Raw genomic sequence first — 21,171 nt, 5'->3', positions numbered from 1 at the left:
TTCCAAAGAAGTTTTTTTCTCTCAAAACTGGTTGTTCTTTCAACGCTGCTTATCAGGGCCCCTGGAAAACATCAGAGCCACCTTCTGGGATGCAGGTAGCAGCAGTTTCAAGTTACACCCCTATACCCCATCTGTGCCCTGGCCTCCACCTTATAAAGGACACCTGTGTTACCTTCTTCTAAGAATGGGTGGCTACTTGGAAAGTCAAGGGTGTGTGCTTGAATCTGTTTGTCTGCCAGAGCTGATTTGTTTGCAAAAAAGAAATCAAAACCTGGTGACGCCCTCTTCTCTTTTAGAAAATTGCTTTTTTGCTAAGAACAGGAAGTCCCAGACTCCGTCCATCCAAACTACTGCTGAAGCAGCAAAGAGGCAGACGCACCCAGGGCTGACTTTCAATGGAAACCTTGGTTGAGACCATCCTGGAGAAGTTTCCCACATTGCTGGACCTACAGCTCAAGCATGGCAGCAAGCTGGGCTATGGCTTGGTGACCCTGCTGACCGCAGGCGGAGAGCGCATCTTCTCCACTGCAGTTTTCCAGTGCCCCTGCCACCCCACCTGGAACCTGCCCTATGGAATGGTCTTCCTGCTGTTGCCTGGGCTGGCGCTTTTCCTCCTGGGCTACGTGCTGAACACAAGGACCTGGCGCCTGACGACCGGCTGCTGCAGGCAGGACTGCAGCCAGTTGTGCACCTGTGGGAGCCAGAGCTGGAAGGAGTTCCTGTGGATCAGCGCCACCAACTTGGTTGCCCCCCTTACATGGGTGGCTGTGGGGCTGCTCTGGGGCACTTTCTACGAGTGCTCCGCCAGCGGGATCTCCTCCTTAGCAAGGCGCTTGTGCCTTGACCGCTATGAAAACTGCTCCACATTAATGCCCAAGTTGCCCTGTCTGTGGAACCTAGAGCCGGACCTCCTGAAGGCGCTCCAATGCACAGTCTTTGCTCCTTTGTCAAAGATTAGTTGACCATAAATCTGTGGGTTTATTTCTGGATTTTCTAAACGATTGTTCCAATACCATGCAGTTTTGATGATTATGGCTTTGTAGTATAGTTTGAAGTCTGGAAGTGTGATGCCTCCATTCCCTTCTTTTTTTTTCAGGAGAGCTTTGGCTATTCGGGGATTTTGGTGATTCCATATGAATTTCATCAATAATTGTTCTATTTCTTTGAAGAATGACATTGAAATTTTGATTGGAATAGCATTGAATCTGTATATTGCTTTTGGAAGGATGGCCATTTTAATAATGTTTATTCTTCCAATCCATGAGCAGGGGATGTCTCTCCATTTCTTTGTGTCTTCTTCTATTTCTTTTAACAGTGTTTTATAGTTTTCTTTGTATAGGTCCTTTACCTCTTTTGTTAGATTTATTCCCAAATATTTGATTTTTTTTTGTTTCAATAAAAAAAGGGATGGTTTTTTTTGATTTCTTCTTCTTCAGATTTATTGTTTGTGTATAGGAAGGCTACTGACTTTTGCGTGTTGATTTTGTATCCTGCCACTTTACTGAACTGATTGATGAGTTGAATTAGTTTTTCTGTGGACTTTTTGGGGTTCTCTATGTATATTATCATATCATCTGCAAATAGTGATAGTTTGACTTCTTCTTTTCCTATTTGGATTCCTTGGATGTCTTTGTCTTGTCTTATTGCTCTGGCTAGGACTTCCAGTGTTATATTGAAAAGCAGTGGTGAGAGTGGACATCCTTGTCTTGTTCAGATCTTAATGGAATTGCTTTCAGCTTTTCACCATTGAGAATGATACTGGCTGTTGGCTTGTCATAGATGGCCTTTATGATGTTGAGGTATGTTCCTTGTATCCCAAGAATTTCAAGGGCTTTTATCATGAATGGGTGTTGCACTTTGTCAAAAGCTTTCTCAGCATCTATTGATATTATCATATGGTTTTTATATTTCTTTTTGTTGATGTGTTGGATAACGTTGATTGATTTTCGGATGTTAAACCATCCTTGTGCCCCTGGAATGAATCCTACTTGGTCGTGGTGAATTATCTTATGGATACATTGTTGGATTCTGATAGCTAAAATTTTATTGAGGATTTTTGCATCAGTGTTCATTAGTGAGATTGGCCTGTAGTTTTCCTTTTTTGTGTTGTCCTTGTTCGGTTTTGGTATTAGTGTAATGTTGGCTTCATAGAACGTGTTTGGTATTGTCCCTTCCTTCTCAATTTTTTGGAAGAGTTTGTGAAGGATAGGCACTAATTCGTCTCTGAATGTTTGGTAGAATTCATTTGTAAATCCATCAGGTCCTGGGCTTTTGTTTTTGGGGAGGTTTTTGATTACCATTTCAATTTCACTGCTTGTAATTGGTCTGTTTAGGTGTTCTATTTCTTCTTTATCTAGCTTTGGGTGATTGTAGAGTTGTAGGAATTTGTCCATCTCCTCTAGATTGTTAAACTTGTTTCCATATAACTGTTCATAGTAGTTACTGATTATTCTTTTGATTTCTGCTGTGTCCGTTGTGATTTCTCCTCTTTCATTGATGATCCTGTGTATTTGTGCTTTCTCCCTTTTTTCCTTTGTGAGCCTGGCTAGGGGTTTGTCTATTTTATTGATTTTTTCAAAGAACCAGCTCTTGGTTTCATTGATCTTTTGGATTGTTTTTTTAGTTTCAATTTCATTTATTTCTGCTTTTGTTTTTATTATTTCTTTTCTTCTACTGGTTTTGGGGGTTTTTTGTTGTTCTTTTTCTAGATCTTTGAGCTTCGAGATTAGGTTGTTTCTTTGAGTTCTTTCTTGTTTCTTGATGTGAGCTTCTATTGCTATATATTTTCCTCTTATTACTGCTTTTGCTGCATCCCACACATTTAGGATATTGGTGTCCTCCTTGTCGTTCAATTCAAAGAATTTTTTAATTTCTTCTTTGATCTCCTCATTAGTCCAGTGGTCTTCCAGTAGTTTGGTTTTTAATCTCCATGAGGTAGGAAAGTTCCTTGCCTTCTTTTTATGGTTTATTTCTAGTTTGATGCCTTCATGGTCAGAAAAGATGGTTGATATGATTTCAATCTTGGTGTATCCGTTGATGTTTGTCTTGTGCCCCAGTATGTGATCGATCCTGGAGAATGATCCGTGTGCGCTTGAGAAAAATGTGTACTCCGTTTTTTTGGGGTTTAGTGTTCTATAGATGTCTGTTAAGCCCAATTGCTCTAGGTCCTTATTTAGAGCTTTGGTTTCTTTACTTATTTTTTGTCTTGTTGATCTATCCATTGTTGATAGTGGTGTGTTGAAGTCTCCCACTACGTATGTGTTTTCTCTGATGTCTGTTTTCACAGCGGACAACAGTTGTCTGATATATTTTGGTGCTCCTTCGTTTGGTGAGTATATGTTAATGAGTGTTATTTCTTCTTGAAGTATTGTCCCCTTGACCATAATGTAGTGACCATTGGGGTCTCTTTTTATCTTTTTGAGTTTGAAATCTGTTTTATCTGATATAAGTATAGCTGTTCCTGCTTTCTTATTTGGTCCATTTGCTTGTAGGATTGTTTTCCATCCTTTAACTTTGAGCCTGTTTTTATCTTTTGTAGCTAAATGTGTTTCCTGGAGACAGCAAAAGGTTGGGTTTTGTTTCTTAATCCAGGCTGCAACTCTGTGTCTTTTTATTGAAGAGTTTAGTCCATTTACATTTAGAGCTAATATTGATATGTTAGCATCTGTATTTGCCATTGTGTTTGTCTTTCCTTTGATTATATTTATTTATTCTTTTAATAACTTTTTTTTTTTTTGGCCTTCTTTCATTGTTATTCGTCCCTCTGAGGTTCTGGCTTTAGGACTCCTTGTAGTATTTTTTGGAGTGGGGGTTTAGTTGTAATGAAATTGCGGAGTTTCTGTTTGTCTGGGAAGGTCCATATTCTTTCTTCAAAGAGGAAGGAGAGCTTTGCGGGATAGAGAATTCTTGGTTGGCATCTGTTTTCTTGGAGTCTGTTGACTATGTCCCTCCACTCTCTCCTTGCCCGTAGTGTTTCTTCGGAGAAGTCTGATGTCAGCCTGATTGGCTTTCCTTTGAATGTTATCTGTTTCTTCCCTCTTGCCAGCTTCTTTATTTTTTCCTTGTCCTGGATTCTTGAGAGCTTTACTATTATGTGTCTTGCTGTATTTTTCCTTTCGTCGTGGAAGTTTGGTGTTCTTCTTGCTTCTTGTATATCAATTTTCAGCTCCTTCTTCACATTTGGGAAGTTCTCTTCAATTATCTCTATGAATATTTTCTCTGTTCCTACATCTCTCTCCTCTCCTTCTGGTATTCCTATAACTCTTATATTTCCTTTCCTCATGGAGTCAGATAGTTCCCGAAGTCTTTCTTCGTTCTTTTTCCTTCGTACTTCTCTTTCCTTTTCTCTTTTGGTTCTTTTTATTTCTGTGTCTTCAAGAGTACTTATTCGTTCTTCCATTTCATCTATTCTGCTTTCATTGCTTTTCCCAGAATTCTTTAGTTCTTCCATTAATTCTTTGATCTCCTGCATTTCTTTTACTTCCCTCTTTAGGGACTCAATTTCATTCTTCTGACCATTGTTTTCCCTCTTTAGGGACTCAATTGCATTCTTCTGATCGTTGATTATTTTTCCCTTATCATTGTTTTCCTTTATGACTTCTGTCAGTTTTTTAATCACGGCAATTTTAAATTCTCTTTCTGGAAGGCTCAGAAGTTCTTCCAAGTTACTGTCGTTGCAATTTGGGGGCTGGTTTTCTTTTTGTGGTGTGCTTTTTCCCTGGGGAGTTGCTAGGTTGCGTGTGGTTCTTCTCCTCCCTACTGTCTGTTTTCTAATTTGCTGTATGCGTTGGGACACTGTGTAGTTGGGACTGGCCGGCATCTTGGGTGATCTTCTCTGCTCTCCTCTGGTTCCTCCAGGAGTCATCTGTCAGTTTCAAGCAGTCTTTACTGGAGAAAGGTCCCTGTTGTAAAATGCCGATGTGGGGACACACTCCCCTGTGCGCCTGGTCTACCCCGGCGGTGGGTTCCTGCTCCCCCTCTGGGCTTGGACTGCAGGCCAGAGGGGGTCTGGCGTGGGCGAACTTCCCCCGCTCACCTCTGGCTCCTGAGGAAGCCTTCTGCAGGTAGTCTTTACTGAAGAAATGTCCCTGTTCTAAGATGGTGATGTGGGACACACTCCCTGCGCGTCCGGTCTGAGGTACACTCTTCTGCGCGCCTGGTATGCCCCGGCTGTGGGTGCTGGCTCCCCCTGTGGGCTCAGACTACTGGTCGGAAGGGGCCCCACGTGGGCTAACTCCCCAGCTGGCCACTGGCTCCTCTAGGCGCCTCTGCTGGCTTCAAGTCGCTAGGTGGCGCCAGAGATCTCTCCTAGAGCCCTTGGGGAGCTGATTTTCCACCCCGTGGGACAGGGAATAGAGCGGGAATGGTAGGGTACACCTCAACGGCTTTGGGGTGCTGTGTCTGCTTGTGCCCCACCGTCGTGGGGAACCCACGCCCCTAATTTCGTGCCCCGGGTGTCAGTTCCAAAGCTCTCAGTTCCAGGACTCAGGCTGTAACCCAGTTCAGTGGCGCGGTAATGGCGCCTTTTGAATCCTGCTCCCATGCCTGGGCGCCTGGTTCCTGCTCACTCAGTGAGGGCCTCCGCGCGTCTCCCCGCAAGCCTAGGTCGCAGGCGCAGGGACCTGGGCAGCTGCGATCTGGATCCGCGTCTGCTTTTCAACTGCACTGCTTTTCCGCGCGCGATCCCGATTCCGATCCGCACTTGGTTTTCCAGCGCGCCGCTTTTCCGCGCAATCCTGATCCCGATCTGCGTCTGCTTTTTCAGCGCGCTGCTTTTCTGTGCAAGCTTACCAGGAGGCCTGGGGCTGTGTGCTGGTGCTGGTCTCCTCCTGGGGGGCGGGGTCTCACTTTAATGGCGTCCGGAGCTCACCTCCGCGGCGGATCCTGCAGGGTTCTCCACAGCTCCCGTTCACGGGGTGTGGTGGCTGCAATAGTTCCTTTCCACTCACAGTCCCACTTGCTGTGTCCGTTTTTCTTGTTGGCCGTTTTGGTTTGTTGTTTCCCTCCTCTCTGCCGGTCGGAGAGTGCCGCCTCTGTGGGCGGGGGAGGGGAGCAGGGTTCTGCGCTTCCCTCCCTTCTGGTCCTCTTTTATGGCAACTTTCTTCTTCGGGCAGTTTGCTGGCGTCACCCGTTTATCTTCCGTGTCTGGGTTCTCACTGGGACCTGCCGCTTTTCCTCCCTATTAACTTTTTTTAATGGGAGATCTTACTCGCAGCGTCTCCTCGCCGCCATGTTGCTCCGCCCCCCTGAAAGAGAGATCTTAAAAAAAATTTTTTTCTATGTGATTGGTGCCAGGATGGTCACAGAGCAGGTTATCTATAATGCGGCAGACACAAAAAGGAGGAGTCCTGTAGCCCTCAGTGGGTATCTCAGGCTTTTATTGAGCTGTTACATATAGAGCAGCAACCAGATATATCGAAGGCAGGGTATCGGGGTGGCCAGGGACCAGCGGGCCTCCTGGCCCCAGGCATGTCTTCACTCTGGGCTTCTCTAGCTTCTCTCTCCTGCTTCTCTCCTGCTTCTGCTTCTCTTGGTGACTGTCTCAATATACTCCTCCCATGGACAAAGATGTGAATAAGACAGTTTGCAACAATGTAACAACTGCAGGTGCCTTATCAGGCAGTGCAAACCTAATAGTGGGAGGGCAGAAAAGCCTGAAAACCATTTACCCTACAATGTGCTTCAGGGACTTACTACAAACTGTAAAAGGACAAGTTTCTAGCAGTTTACTTAGTTCCAGAGATTAGACATGGTCTTGAAGGCCTACATTGCCAGGGGGGAGACCAGGCAGGCTGAGGCAAAATAAGGGAGAAGAATAAGAGAAGGGCCCAGTATATGGCAGCTGCCATTGCAGGTACCCCGCCAGCTGAGATTCACCAGAGACCTCTTGTGTCCCACGCATTTGGGAACTCAACCTATTCATGGGCTGCCCCCTGCTTCCACTGCCAGCAACCACTGAAAGAAGGACTGTTCCAGTCTCCAAGAGAGGGGGGTGTCAGCCCAACCCACAGGCCAAAATGGGAGGACAGTCTTGACCATCAGCTGCCTCTGACTGTGAAGAACCAGTACAGTTGAACAAAATGTTTCCTGAAGAAGCCCAGAGTTGAGATAAACCTCGGATGACCCTAAAAGTGGCAGACAAAAAAGAATCACCTTCTTGGTGAATAAGGGGCCACTTACTCTGCCTTGCTGCAATTCTTTAGACTGACCTACTGATGACTAGCCTGAACCAGGACACTTTAACACTTCTAGTGAAATAGAAGAAAACTTAAAGGTATCAGAAAATATCTGTATTATAGATAATCTGAAAAGCAGACAGGACAAGGGCCTAGTTGGCTACAGTCAATCTTTGCCTGTATAGGAAAACAGATTCTGTCCTGGTTGCTCCTCTTTCTCTTCCCTTACTAATTTTCTTTATTATTTCCTTGTTTGGGCCTTGCATCCTCGACACCCTCATCAGAATCATCTCTGGTCTATAGACCAGCAGACTTCAAGCGGTCCTTCAGATGGAGCTGAATATCAGGCTTCCACATCCTTCATCAGAGATTCCTTAGATCTTCACCCTGTGGTGGGGCCCTCCCTGACTGCTTCCCCACGTTTCCCATTTTCAGCAGGAAGCAGTTACTGATCAGATCGACGCCCTTTGTCCTAATCCCAGTGCACCTGTGCACATCACTACAGTCCCCTGTGCTCCTCCCTCCCTCCCTCCCTCCTTCTGGTCCCTCCCCCTCCTTCTCCCCTGCAGTATGTCTCTGATTTATAATTTCTTTTTGTGCTTTCTTGTGTTTTGTACTGTTCATATTTTTTATACTTATGTCTTATTTGGTTCCTCTATATTCCTGATATAAGTGAAACCATCCAATATTTTTCGTTATCCTTCTGGCTTATTTCACTGAGCATAAGTCCTTCTAGCTCCATTCACGTTGCTGCGAATGGCATGAGTTTATCTTTTTTGATTGCTGAGTAATATTCCATGGTGTATATGTACCACATCTTCTTGATCCAGTCATCTATTTTTGGGCATTTGGGTTATTTCCAGGTTTTGCCTATTGTAAATAGCGCTGCAATAAACAAAGGTGAAAAGGTGTTCTTTTGAATCAATGTTTTTCTGTCCTTTGTGTAGATCCTGAGGAGTGGAATTGCCAGGTCATATGGTAGCTCCATTTTTAGTAGACTGAGGAAACTCCAGACAGCTCTCCTTAGTATTTGGGCCAGTTTGCCCTCCCACCAACAATGCAGGAGAGTCCCTTTTTCACCACATCCTCACCAACATTTGTTGTTGCTAGTTATTTTGATATGTTCCATTCTCACTGGTGTAAGAAGACCACCACGTGTTTATTTATTTATTATTACTTATTTTTTAATTTTTTTACATCATTGTTCATTTTTAAACAACATTTGCTCCCCCCACCCCCTCAGGTGTAGTCCCCATAGAGTTTCCTTCACCAATGCACCTGTGCACCATCACCTCAGTCCCCTGTGCTCCTCCTCCCTCCCTCTGACCCCTCTTTCATCCTCCCTTGCAGGATGTCTCTTATTTGTAATTGTCCATTTTTGCTTCGTTGTGTTTCGTACTGTTATTTTTTTTTACACCGATGTATTATTTGGTTCCCCTATATTCCTGTTATAAGTGAACCATCTGATATTTTTCTTTTTACTTCTGTCTTATTTTAGTGAGCATAATTCCTTCTAGCTCCATCCACGTTGCTGCAAATGGCATGAGGTTTATCTTTTTTGGTTACTGAATAATATTCCATTGTGTGTATATACCATATCTTCTTGATCCAGTCATCTATTTTTGGGCATTTTTGTTGTTTTCAGGTTTTACCTATTGTAAATAGTGATGCAATAAACATAGGGGTACAGGTGGTCTTTTGGATCATTGAACTGCATTATTTATTTATTTTATTTTATTTTATTTTTTTTATAAATAATAAATTTTATTTTTATATTCCCCATACAATTGCAGCCCCCCCCATTCTGACCCCAATCCCTCCCCTCCCGCCCCCGCCCCCCTAAAAGTGTCTCTGGTTCATAGTTTTTTGTTGATTTTGATTTTCACTTTCTTATAGTTAGTCATTTTCCTGGTCCCTTATTTAAGTTTTCTAGATTCCTGCTATGAGTGAGACCATCCGGTATTTTTCTTTTTCTTTCTGGCTTATTTCGCTGAGCATGATCCCTTCCAGTGCCATCCATGTTGCTGCAAACTGCATGTGTTTATCTTTTTTGAATGCTGAGTAATATTCCATGGTATATATGTACCACATCTTCTTGATCCAGTCATCTATTTTTGGGCATTTGGGTTGTTTCCAAAGCTTAGCTATTGTAAACAGTGCTGCTATAAACATAGGGGTGCAGGTGTTCTTTGGAATTGATGTTTCTGTGTCCTTTGGGTAAATACCTAGGAGTGGAATTGCTGGATCATATGGAAGCTCTATGTTTAGTAGGTCCAGAAATCTCCACACAGCTCTCCACAGTGGTGGGACCAGTTTGCACTCCTACCAACAGTGCAGAAGAGTTCCTTTTTCTCCACACCCTCGCCAACATTTGTTGTTGCTAGTTTTTTTAATATGTGCCATTCTCACTGGTGTAAGATGGTATCTCATGGTAGTTTTGATTTGCATTTCCCTGATGACAAGTGATGTTGAACACTTTTTCATGTGCCTGTTGGCCATTTGCATTTCCTCTTCAGAGAAGTTTCTTTTTAGCTCTTCTGCCCATTTTTTGACTGGATAATTTTCTTTGTTGTTGTTGAGTCTCATCAGCTCATTGCAGATTTTTGTGATCAGTCCTTTATCATTAGTGTTGGGTGCAAAAATTGAACTGAATTATTTAAAGGAGGGTTTTTTCTTTTTATTGTAACTGTAGACAGCAACAACAGGAAATAAGAACTTCTTTGTATTTTAGTAGGTTCTTTGAAAAACTTCATTTCCTTCTTAAAATATGAGCCACCATCTTAGAAATCTAGTAGTGGAAAAAAGCATGATAATGGAGGCTAAAAACATGGCAAAGCTTTTTCCAAGATTACTGGTAAAAGTGACCCCTGCATTAACATAGCAGAGCATCATATGTAATAAACAAAAAGGACTAGGAAATGCACTGGAGAGAGAGCCTTAAAGAATTATCTAAATCTTTGTCAGATGCAAGTGACTCCTAGGAGAAGAATGTAGAAACAGAGACAGTGAGATAGAGATATATATATATATATATATATATATATATATATATATATACACACACACATTTATATATATATGTGTGTATATATATATACACACACATATATATACATTTATATATATATATATGTATATATATATATATACATATATATATATATATATATATGAGAGAGCATATGGATAAGCAGTCCCTAAGGAGGGGAGAGTTACTTTCTGAAGAATGAGGATATGGAGCACTCAGACCTGGATCAAGGGCAGGATGGGGTTCCTGGGCAGACAAAGAGTCCATCTAGAAGACACTGATGTCCTTCCAGTTCAGTTCTCCAGCAGCCATCGTCATTACATTTTTTTAAAGATTTATTTATTTATTTATTTATTTATTTATTTATTTATTTATTTATTTATTTATTTATACAAGAATCGGGGTACAAGATGGATGTGCGGTAGGGTGAGAGGATTCACCAGAGACAGAGTGGGGAACAAAACAGGCAGACTGACGAAATACACTGCTGAGGGGAGCAGCAGGTGTGACAGGAGTGGTCTGCCACACCAGGTGGGACCCTCGCCAGCAGGCCAGGATTGAACCAGCGCTGCAGAGGTTGTGGACAGCTTCACAGTGCCCAGCATAACCGACTGCGCCACCAGGGAGGCCCTTGTCATTACTTCTCTGTGTTTGTAGATGAGAATACATTTCCCTTCTACATAAACTCCCAACATACTGCCAAATATCTGCCCCAACTCCTTCCTCCTTCCATGGGAAAAGAATAAAACTGAATGTCATTTCTTTTACTTGTTTTTACTGTTCTTCCAACTTTATAACCACAGACCCAGGAAGCTTTCTTTGAATAAATTGAAATTCTAACAGGAACTAGTTGTTTCCTTTTCCCTAATTCCCTGCTGCTCATAGTCAGGAGTGCTTCTCAGTCTCTTTTAAACAGTGACTTAACTCACCAAAACCCTATTGCTTTTCTAACTTTTCCCCAAAACGGATGCTTTTCAATGAAGCAAGACTGAAATACTTAAGCCCAAATTGAAGAAAAACCTGCCTGGATACATTGAAAAGCAGTGGTGGTGATTCCTAATTGCCAGAAGGTGAATTCCCTGTGATCCTTTTTCAGGGTCTCCCCTAGTCAGCTACCAACCCACTCCCTTTTTTTTTCCCACCAACCTTTCTCCTCTGCCTTGTTTCTATGGCCCAATAGTGGGCACAGAGAAGATGTGACAGATCACAGGCACTTTATCCAAAGGAGGCAGGTTTTATCTTTCCATTTTGTTTCCCTCCAGGCATGAATAAACCCACTTGACCTTGCCTTTTCTTATTTTACCGCTTTTTCTCCTCTTTGGTTCGCACTCTTCAGTCACAATCAGTTTCTCACTATGATTTATTACTTCTGGCAAGACAAAGTGTGCATTCCAGTTTCAGGGAGTTGTCCTTGATATATGTGTAAAGGAGGAAAGAGAAAGAAGAGATTGTGAAAAAACTCTTTCCTGACTAGTTTCTTAGAGCCTCTCCATTAACTCAAGACATTTTGTGTTAGTATTTTCAACTTTTAAAGCAGCATATGCATGTTTTAAACCTGCCAGCCAGGGAGAAACCCACATGTCAAAGCAGACCTCTCTTGTCTTGCCCGCTGCTCCCCTCAGCAATGTCTTCGGTCTGTCTACCTGTTCTGCTCCCCGCTCTGTCTCTGGTGAATTCTCTCACCCTCCCACACCTCTTACTGTACCCCAGTTCTTGTATAAATAAATAAATCTTAAAAAAATATCAAATCCAAAGGAAAGACATACAACAGATATCTCCCTGAATTCATTTCCAACCAGGTCTCCCACTTCTCAGAAGTAAATACTTGACAATATTTTTGGATCTCACAGTATGTTACATGCATCTACAAGGGAGGTATACACATACACACACATGCATACATATTTTCTCCTTCATTCACTCATTCATGGATTGATTTACTCATTATTGCCACAAATATTTACTGAACACCTGGGCACTAGGCTATAATGCCCATATATATCATATATATTTTTTAACCTGTCTTTCTCTAAGTTTACTTGTTAATTTTGTTATCTAAAATTGTGTCTTACACATGGTAGATACTTAAAAGACATGAATTTTTTTATTGGATAATATCATTTTTCTTTTCTTCTTTTTTTATCCAGAATGTGTTTTATTTATTTATTTATTTTAATATTTTATTTTATATAATTCTTACATCATTTTTCATTTTTGCACAATGTATGCATTTTCATTTTGGTTATATTCTCCATATAATTGCACCCCCCCCCCATTTTGACCCTAATCCTTCCTTCCCCTCCCACTGCCGTAGTGTGTCTCTGGCTGATAGTTGCTTGTTGATTTTGATTTTTACTTGGTATTAATTAGTCTTTTTCCTGGTCCCTTATTTAGGTTTTCTAAATTCCTACTAGGGGTGAGACCATCCGGTATTTTTCTTTTTCTTTCTGACATTTCGCTGAGCATGATCCCTTCTAGCTCCATCCATGTTTCTGCAAACTGCATGTGTTTATCTTTTTTGATTGCTGAGTAATATTCCATTGTGTAAATGTACCACATCTTCTTGATCCAGTCATCTATTTTTGGGCATTTGGGTTGTTTCCAAAGCTTAGCTATTTTAAACAGTGCTGCTATAAACATAGGGGTGCATGTGCTCTTTGGAATTATTGTTTCTGTGTCATTTGGGTAAATACCTAGGAGTGGAATTGCTGGATCATATGAAAGCTCTATCTTTAGTAGGTTGAGGAATCTCCACACAGCTTTCCACAGTGGTTGGACCAGTTTGCACTCTCACCAGCAATGCAGGAGAATTCCTTTTACTCCACATCCTCGCCAACATTTGTTGTTGCTAGTTTTGTTAATATGTGGCATTCTCACTGGTGTGAGAGGGTATATCTCACTGGTGTGAGAGGGTATATCATTGTAGTTTTGAATTGTATTTCCCTGATTGCAAGAGATGTTGAACATTTTTTCATATGCCCGTTGGTCATTTGCAATTCCTCTTTGGAGAAGTTTCTTTTTAGCTCTTCTACCCATTTTTGATTGGATTATTTTCTTTGTTTTTGTTGAGTCTCATCAGCTCTTTGTAGATTTTTGTTATCAGTCCTTTATCATTAGTGTTGTGTGCAAAAATGTTCTCCCAGTTGGTGGGGTTTCTCTTAGTTTTGGTTATTGTCTCTTTTGCTGTGCAGAAGCTCTTTAATTTGATGTAGTCCCAGCTGTTGATCTTTGCCTTCACTATCACTGCTTTGGGCGATAAGTCTTTAAAGATGCTACTGAGGTGTATGTCATGTAGTGTTTCGCCTGTATTTCCTTCTATATATTTTATGGTTTCAGGTCTTAAGTCTAGTTCTATAATCCATTTTGAGTTGTTTTTTTTTTTTGTGCGTGGTATAATGTAGTAATCAATCTTCATTCTTTTGCATGTAGTGACCCAGTTTTCACAGCATCATTTATTGAACAAACTTTCTTTGCTCCAGTACATAATCTTTGCTCCTTTGTCAAAGATTAGTTGACTGTAAATCTGTGGGTTTATTTCTGGATTTTCTATTCAGTTCTGTTGGTCGGTGTGTCTGTTCTTGTTCCAATACTATGCAGTTTTGATGATTATGGCTTTGTAGTATAGTTTGAAATCTGGGCGAGTGAAGCCTCCATTCCCTTCTTTTTTTTTTTTTTCAGGAGAGCTTTGTCTATGGGGTTTTTGATGATTCCATATGAATTTCATCAATAATTATTCTATTTCTTTGAAGAATGTCATTGAAATTTTTATTGGAATAGCATTGAATCTATAAATTGCTTTTGGTAGGATGGCCATTTTAATAATGTTAATTCTTCCAATCCATGAGCAGGAGATGTCTTTCCATTTCTTTGTGTCTTCTTCTATTTCTTTTAACAGTGTTTTATAATTTTCTTTGTATAGGTCCTTTACCTCTTTTGTTAGGTTTATTCCCAAGTATAGATTTTTTTGTTTCAATAATAAAAGTGATGGTTTTCTTGATTTCTTCCTCAGATTTATTGTTTGTATATAGGAAAGCTACTGATTTTTGCATTTGTTTGTATCCTGCCACTTCACTAAACTGATTGATTAGTTTAATTAGTTTTTCTGTGGAGTTTTTGGGGTTCTCTATGTATATTATCATATCATCTGTGAATAGTGATAGTTTTACTTCTTCCTTCCCTACTTGGATACATTGTATGAAAAACATATGAATCTTAATTTCATTTTTCTCTCATGGGTAGGTGTTGGGGCTAGAATAGATATTTTGCTGGAATCTAGAAATAGTATTCCAAGCAGGGTCTTACCATTGATTTGAATTCTCATAAGGTTTATAGACAATTTTAGAGAACTCAATATATCATTTGAAGATGACCATGAGAACTTTCAGTTTCATACTGAGTGAATATGTATTTCCTTCAAGAATTTTTCTTGGTTTTGCTTTTGTGTTTTTCAGGAAATGTTTGTGGTTTCTGAGACCCATATGTGAAGCTGATAATGATTGTAAGCAGAAACCAAATACTAAAATAAAACAAAGCCCATAATCATTGTTTCCTCAATGTGCTTAACATGAGGATCTCTAACTTGTTACTTGAAAGCTAAAGTAGTAAATTGGTGTAAAATTATAGATTTCCTGAAGTGTAAAGATCCTCCAAAGGCCATCTAGTCTGCTTCTCAGAGAAAATTCTCAAATTCTGTTCACACCATTAATACGTTATTCTATTTCCACTAAAGGCTGAAGTTCTGAGCAATATCTTTTCAGAAAAGAGTGGATATAAAGGACATAGCAATATCCAGAATGGCTCCAGACGTGATGGATGTGGATGGCAAGGTATTAGACTCAAATGAAGGTTCTAGGAGAAAATCCATGCTGGCAGGCAGAACTCAAGCTCTCACAGTTATGGAAAAACTGGTAGTAAGTAGAGAATAATGATCCATTTCCGGGAGATCCATGACTGAGGAGCACGTGGTAGCAAATCCAAGATGTCCTGTTTTGAGATATAAGTTGATAGGAAAATAGATCAAGATAGAACCCAGTCTCTAACGAGCTTCAGGGTTAGGATTGTAAACTACATAGCCTGTTCTACAAAGTCCCTAAAGCTGACCTTCACCAGCAGCTCTGTGCTCACGATATGCCTGCCATCTTCCTTCTCGCCCTCAATTCTCCCATCACTAGTTTTCTTTCCAGTGACAGAAGACCAACTTCCTTGGCACCCCAGAGTCTTTGTCATTCAGATTTTGGCTTAAATGTCATCTGTTCATGGAAACTTTTTCAGAACACTCTCTACTACATGATTCCATTTTAGTTATCTACAGAAGATTCAGAGCTTTGGCCTCATTATCTGTATCCTCTCCACTACACTCTAAACTCAGTGAGAGTGGGACGTCTATGTGGTTCTTTGTAGTATCCAATATCAGGTCCTAGCATATTCTTTTTTTTTTTAAGATTTATTTATTTATTTAAACAAGAACCTGGATGCAGGCCAGATGCAGGGGCGGGTGAGAGGATTCACCAGAGACAGAGTGGGGAACAGAACAGGCAGACTGACAAAATACACTGCTGAGGGGAGCAGCGGGCAAGGCAGGAGAAGTCTGCTGCGCCATGCGGGACCCTCGCAGGCTGGCCGGAATGGAACTGGCTCTGCAGAGGTGGTGGACAGATCATAGCGCGGCGCTCAACTGCCTGGGCCACCAGGGGAGGCCCAAATCCTAGCATAGTCTAAGTGCTTATTAAACATTTAAATGAATGAATAAACAGACTAATTAGTAGATTAAAAAATGAATTATTCTAATTGAGGGAGCCAATTAACAAGTTAAAAGTATCTATAATTAAAAATATTTGAAATCAAATCCTTAGCTAAAATCAGTAACGGGCTGATGAGAAGGCAGTCACCAGATGAAATGCTTTAATAAATGAAGAGCATGAACAGAAATGGTGGGAGTGCAGTGGGGGAGGAAGTAATACTCAATATCTTGAGCCTTACAGGAGGATGAACTGTTAGAGGGTGGTGAAAAAGCAAGGTTTGATTGAGTGCTGGGGAAATGCCAGTCCTCCCTCTAGTTTTGAGAAATAAGGAGACTAAAGAAACCTTATCAGGAGGCTCAGTCAAAGGAGATTTGAATAAAGCTGTCTGCACAAAGGTTGTAGATACAGTGGGATTTGTTTATGATGGTATATGGACAGTGTGAAGGGGAGGCAATGGTATAAGGAGTGGGATGCGGTGAAGAAGGACCCACCAGTACGAGGAATGGTCTCCTGAAGGACAGGGAACAAAAGTTTTGGGTTTTTGGGTTTTGTTTTTGGAGATGTAGGATCACAGCAAGGATAGCCACAGAATGATTTGCCTCAAACATGCAATTTGTCCCAAGTCTTATAGGAGTATCTTGTGAAACACAGAGACACATGCACACAGGCACAATGCACCTGATGTCAAAGTCTTTCTTCTTTCATGTGCATGGAACCACAGACTAAGTTTCGATATATGTTAGCCCGATGTAGCTGCAGTTAATTTTTATTCATACAACAAGTGAACGATCATGTATTTCCCCCACTACTCAATAATTTATTAGTCACTGGGTAAGAAATTAACTCTCCTCCAGGTACTGACAGTGTTATAACATACCTGAGAGGCAAAAGGCAGAAGTCTTTGTGATATATTCAGTCCAAAGTCTGAGGGATATCCAGAAGAGGTTAAATCAATGTGAATTAGTTTTGTGGTACTTTCCAGGAGGGGGACAAGGAGAGAACAGGTCATTGAGGCATGAGAGTTTGAGCTGGACTGTGATGCGATTTACCTTATGAAAGAGAAACGAAGTTTGTCATTGAATATTTCCCATAAATGCTCAGTGTTTTTTAAAAAAATATTTGGTCTTCCTGGACTTGGCTTAGGAAGCAGGGGGGCTTCAATAGAGGAAATTGGAATTGTTCCCAACTTGCACAAGTGAAAAGCGTTGTGTCCATTGGATTGGTGCACTGGGTCAGGAACAGTAAGGAAAGACCCCAGTTTGCAGTTTGGTGGACACAAATGGAACAATGGAGCAAGGTCAGAATACCTAAATCCAGAGTACAAATGTAACAGAGGGGTCCCCAGGAAAAGGGGAGGTTCCAGGTTCCCTGCCCCATCTAAAGGAGGGTGGAACTGAGTAGGGAGGAGAAGAAGGTGGAGAGGACACTGAGTGGGAAGTGGGATGGAGAGCCACAAGGTGGCCTGAAGAAGGCACAAGAAGCAGAGAGACATGTGAAAAATCTGTGCTTGCTTCTTGGTCCTGGATTTGTTAGGCGGAAAGTTTGTCCTGAGCAAAATCCATACTGCTTTGTGGACTCCACTCCACTCCATCAAGACACTGGGAACTACAAATCCCATGATTACCAAAGGGAAGGTTGCCAGCACCTGAGGGTGGAGTTAAGCAGCTATGTTCTCTTTTGAGTATTGAAGTGGCTGATGTGACCAGGGTCTCTCTCTTGGCCACACAGCGTGCTCGGCCTTTCACCAGCTGAGCAGATCACTGGGATTCCAGGTCAACAGAACAGGTAGGATACATTTCCGAACTTAGCTTCCTCTTTTTCTCCCTATTTATCATTTCCCTATTTCCCCTTCCCTTGTAAATAAACCTTTTATCAACCTTTTTTGTGTGTTTGCAATTTAGCAGTCATAAGTCCCTTTAAGCACACAGGTGAGAACCCACAGTCAGGCAACCCGTTTTATATTGGGGTTGTTCTGTAATAGATTGGGTGAAAGAGACATGGGTGAGAGACCGATGGGGAGGTTAACACTGGCAGCTTTTATCTTAGTTTTGATTTTGCTCTTTTCCTTCCAGACTGGTCTGATTGGTTCTGACCCTTTTCTATGGGTCCCTGCCAGAAGGTGCTTTAGACTTGTACACGGCTTTCAGGCCTTGCTTTGGACTCAACCTGTTTGGTGGGACATTTACCCACAAGGGGATGGGTAATTTTGGATGCTTGATTTGGAAACTATCTTCTTTGACTTTTCTGTATTGCACACTAATTGTATAGAAGTTCCTTTCCATTAAAAGTCTATGTGTTTTGTCTTAATGTAGTGGATGGCAGAACCTATTTTAGGGCAGGCAGGTTTGGGGGTTCTGTGCTACCCCTCTCCCTGCCCTGTAACTCATGGTCATCTGTGGTATCTTCTAAGAGTGGGTGTTAGGCTTCACTGTTGGCTCAGGCGGTTGAGCACCGCACTGTGAAGCTGTCCTCAGCCTCTGCAGCGCGGTCGATTCCCGGCAGGCCGGCGAGAATCCCACATGGGGAAGCAGACCTCTCCTGCCTTGCCCGCTGCTCACCTCAGCAGTGTATTTTGTCAGTCTGCCTGTTCTGTCTCCAGTGAATCCTCTCACCCTCTGGCGCATCTGGCCTGTACCCCGGTTCTTGTATAAAAATGAATAAATCTTAAAAAAGAAACAAAATAATGGGTGGCGACTGGGTCAGTTAAGGATATGTGCATGATTCCGTTTGTCTGCCAGAACTGATTTGGTTGCAAAAAGAAATCGAAACCTTGTGAAGCCCTTTCAGAAAGTTGCTTTTTTGCTAAGAACAGGGAGTTCCAGACCCCAGCCCACCCAAACCACTGGTGAAGCAGCAAAGAGGCAGAAGCAAAGAGGTCTGACTTGAAATGGCAACCTGGGTTACCAGCATCCTGAAGATGTTACCCAAATTGTTCGAGTCCCGCAGCAACCTGGAATATGGTTTGGTGACCCTGCTAACCGCAGGCGGAGAGAGCATCTTCACCACTGCAGTATTCCAGTGCCCCTGCCACCCCACCTGGAACCTGCCCTACGGCATGGTCTTCCTGCTGGTCCCCGCGCTGGCGCTTTTCCTCCTGGGCTTCATGCTGAACACACGCACCTGGCACCTGATGACCGGCTGCTGCAGGCGGAACCGCAGCCAGTCGTGCACCTGTGGGTTCCAGAGCTTGAAGGTGTTCCTGAGGATCAGCGCCATTGCCTTGGTACCCCCCCTCACCTGGGTCGCTGTGGGGCTGCTTGGGGGCACTTTCTACGAGTGCTTCGCCAGCGGGATCCCCTCCTTAGCTCTACGCATGTGCCTGGGCAGAAAAGACAACTGCTCCACATTGATGCCCAAGTTGCCCTGTCTGTGGGACCAAGAGCAGGACCTGCAGGACCTCCTGAAGGAGCTCAAAGCCCAATCGCAGGTCAAGAGCTGGCACTGGAGCGGGTGGGAGGAGTGGAGGGGTTGGGCCTCAGGAGATGGGGTGCGGGGCTGACCGGTGAGGCAGAATCGGTGCCTTTTCTCCAGGTATAAGACACCTGAAGACAAACCCGGACAGTTACTTGCTTCTACTGAGTCAAAAGGCAAATATTTAAATGAAATGAAGGAAAAGGAGGAAAGGTACCCGTGTAGTGAGGCTGTGCCAGAGAGCCCGTTAAGTCCTTTTCTTATCGACCTGAGTTGGATAGTGGCTAGGGGCTCAGAAAGCCAAAGACTGAACCACTGGGTGTTTTTGCAAAAGAAGTTTTATTCCAGGTAGCTGAGTGCACGGCAGAGCAAGGCGTTCTTAGAAAGACTTCTCAGCTGCCATTTGAGAGAGTATGGGAAGAAGACCTAAGGGGCTTCTGGTGCAGGGGATGCAACAACTGGTCTAGTTAGTTGTTGACATTTTCTCTCTGGAAGGCTTCTTTGTTCTTTAACTGGCCTTAAGGACCCTAGATGGTTTCTGTGAGCTTAAAAGTGTTGTAGATTACCTCTTCCAAGGGATAGAGCTGGGGGTCGGGGGTGGGAGCAGCCCTACAATTTGCCTCCTGAATCTTCTCACAGCTACCTTTTAGAGAGAATACAAGGAGTCATCCAGAAGGCAGAATTATTACAGTGAAGTGGGTCTACATATAAAGCCACCATCCCTCACTGCTTGTGGGATTTTGAAGCGCAATGCTTGTTTCACTGGATTTGCCAAAATTGCATATTTTGAGTTCCAGGTCTCCCTGGGGTTTTGCAATGACTTGGAATAGAATTGATTCATCCAGCAAGCAGCTGTACAAAGAAAGGGGTTCTGGAGGCCATGCTGTTACAGGGCAGCCCCAGCAAACTTCCCTTCGGTGGTGATGGGATTTGTCTTTCCCAATGTCCTGATGGCTTTGGTCTGGAGTGGGGGTGTATTCCACAAAGCCTGTATGGAATTAGCTTAGGACATCCTTTTCCCCCTAACAATGCCACTCCTTTTTCTTAAGGGATTAAGACATAATTAGCTGGGGACTAACAAACTTTATATAGATATAGATATAACTAAACTGCTATTCTGTTTTGTTTTCCTAAGGTGGCTGGCTGGATCCTGATAGCTGTGGTTATCATCAGTCTAATGATTGGTACATCTATACACTATTGCAGATCTCCAGTTAGTTTTAGGCAGTTGAAATTTAGGAACATCTATGTGATTGAGGAGAAGAAGAGCCTTAGACAAGAATCCAGAGAGATTGCAACTGAATTGGCAAATGAGAATGTTAAATGTTTCTTTGAAGGCTCACGTCCACATCACTTTTGTCCAAGTGCTGAAGACTGGCAGCAGATTTCATCACTCTATACTTTCAATTCAAAGGAGCCATACTTCAGCACGTTGCACAAATATGTTAACACGAGAAAGAAGGGCGAAGTGGCTTCTACTTTTAATGTTGTAGAGGCACAAGTTTAAGACAACACTGTATGACCTTAGGAATGAATGGGGAAAATGTTCTTCTGCATTTCATTTGAAAAACATTGTTTTGTTGATGACTGCTCTTTTTTTTTTAAGTCTTCCAAACTGTGGAAACATAAATTTTATATTTGAAATAAAAATTTAGAATTTTACCTGTGTCTGAAGAAGGCATGATGTCGTTTTGTGGAGTTGTGGGGTCCAGGTTTCACTCTGGGAAAGGTTTCACCAGACCTCCAGGTTCAGCAGCACACGGCGAGTTCCCCAGGTGGGTTTCTCCACAAGACTGAGACATTGGTTATATTTCAA

General features: G+C 42.3%; 1 protein-coding gene across 1 annotated transcript; it reads left to right on the top strand.

Moving 5' to 3' along the window:
- Positions 1–395: 395 nt before the first annotated feature.
- On the top strand, positions 396–20,862 carry LOC311187019 (calcium homeostasis modulator protein 6-like; the record flags this gene model as incomplete). Its single annotated transcript, XM_084258232.1, has 3 exons — positions 396–917; positions 18,883–19,371; positions 20,491–20,862. The coding sequence occupies 3 exons, from the start codon at positions 396–398 to the stop codon at positions 20,860–20,862; spliced, it is 1,383 nt and encodes a 460-aa protein (XP_084114358.1).
- Between the last annotated feature and the right edge of the window lie 309 nt (positions 20,863–21,171).

This window comes from Talpa europaea, assembly GCF_964194135.1.
Source record: "Talpa europaea genome assembly, chromosome: 2".
NCBI lineage: Eukaryota > Metazoa > Chordata > Mammalia > Eulipotyphla > Talpidae > Talpa > Talpa europaea.
Note: the sequence above shows the minus strand (reverse complement) of the source record. Positions and strands in the feature narration are given on the sequence as shown.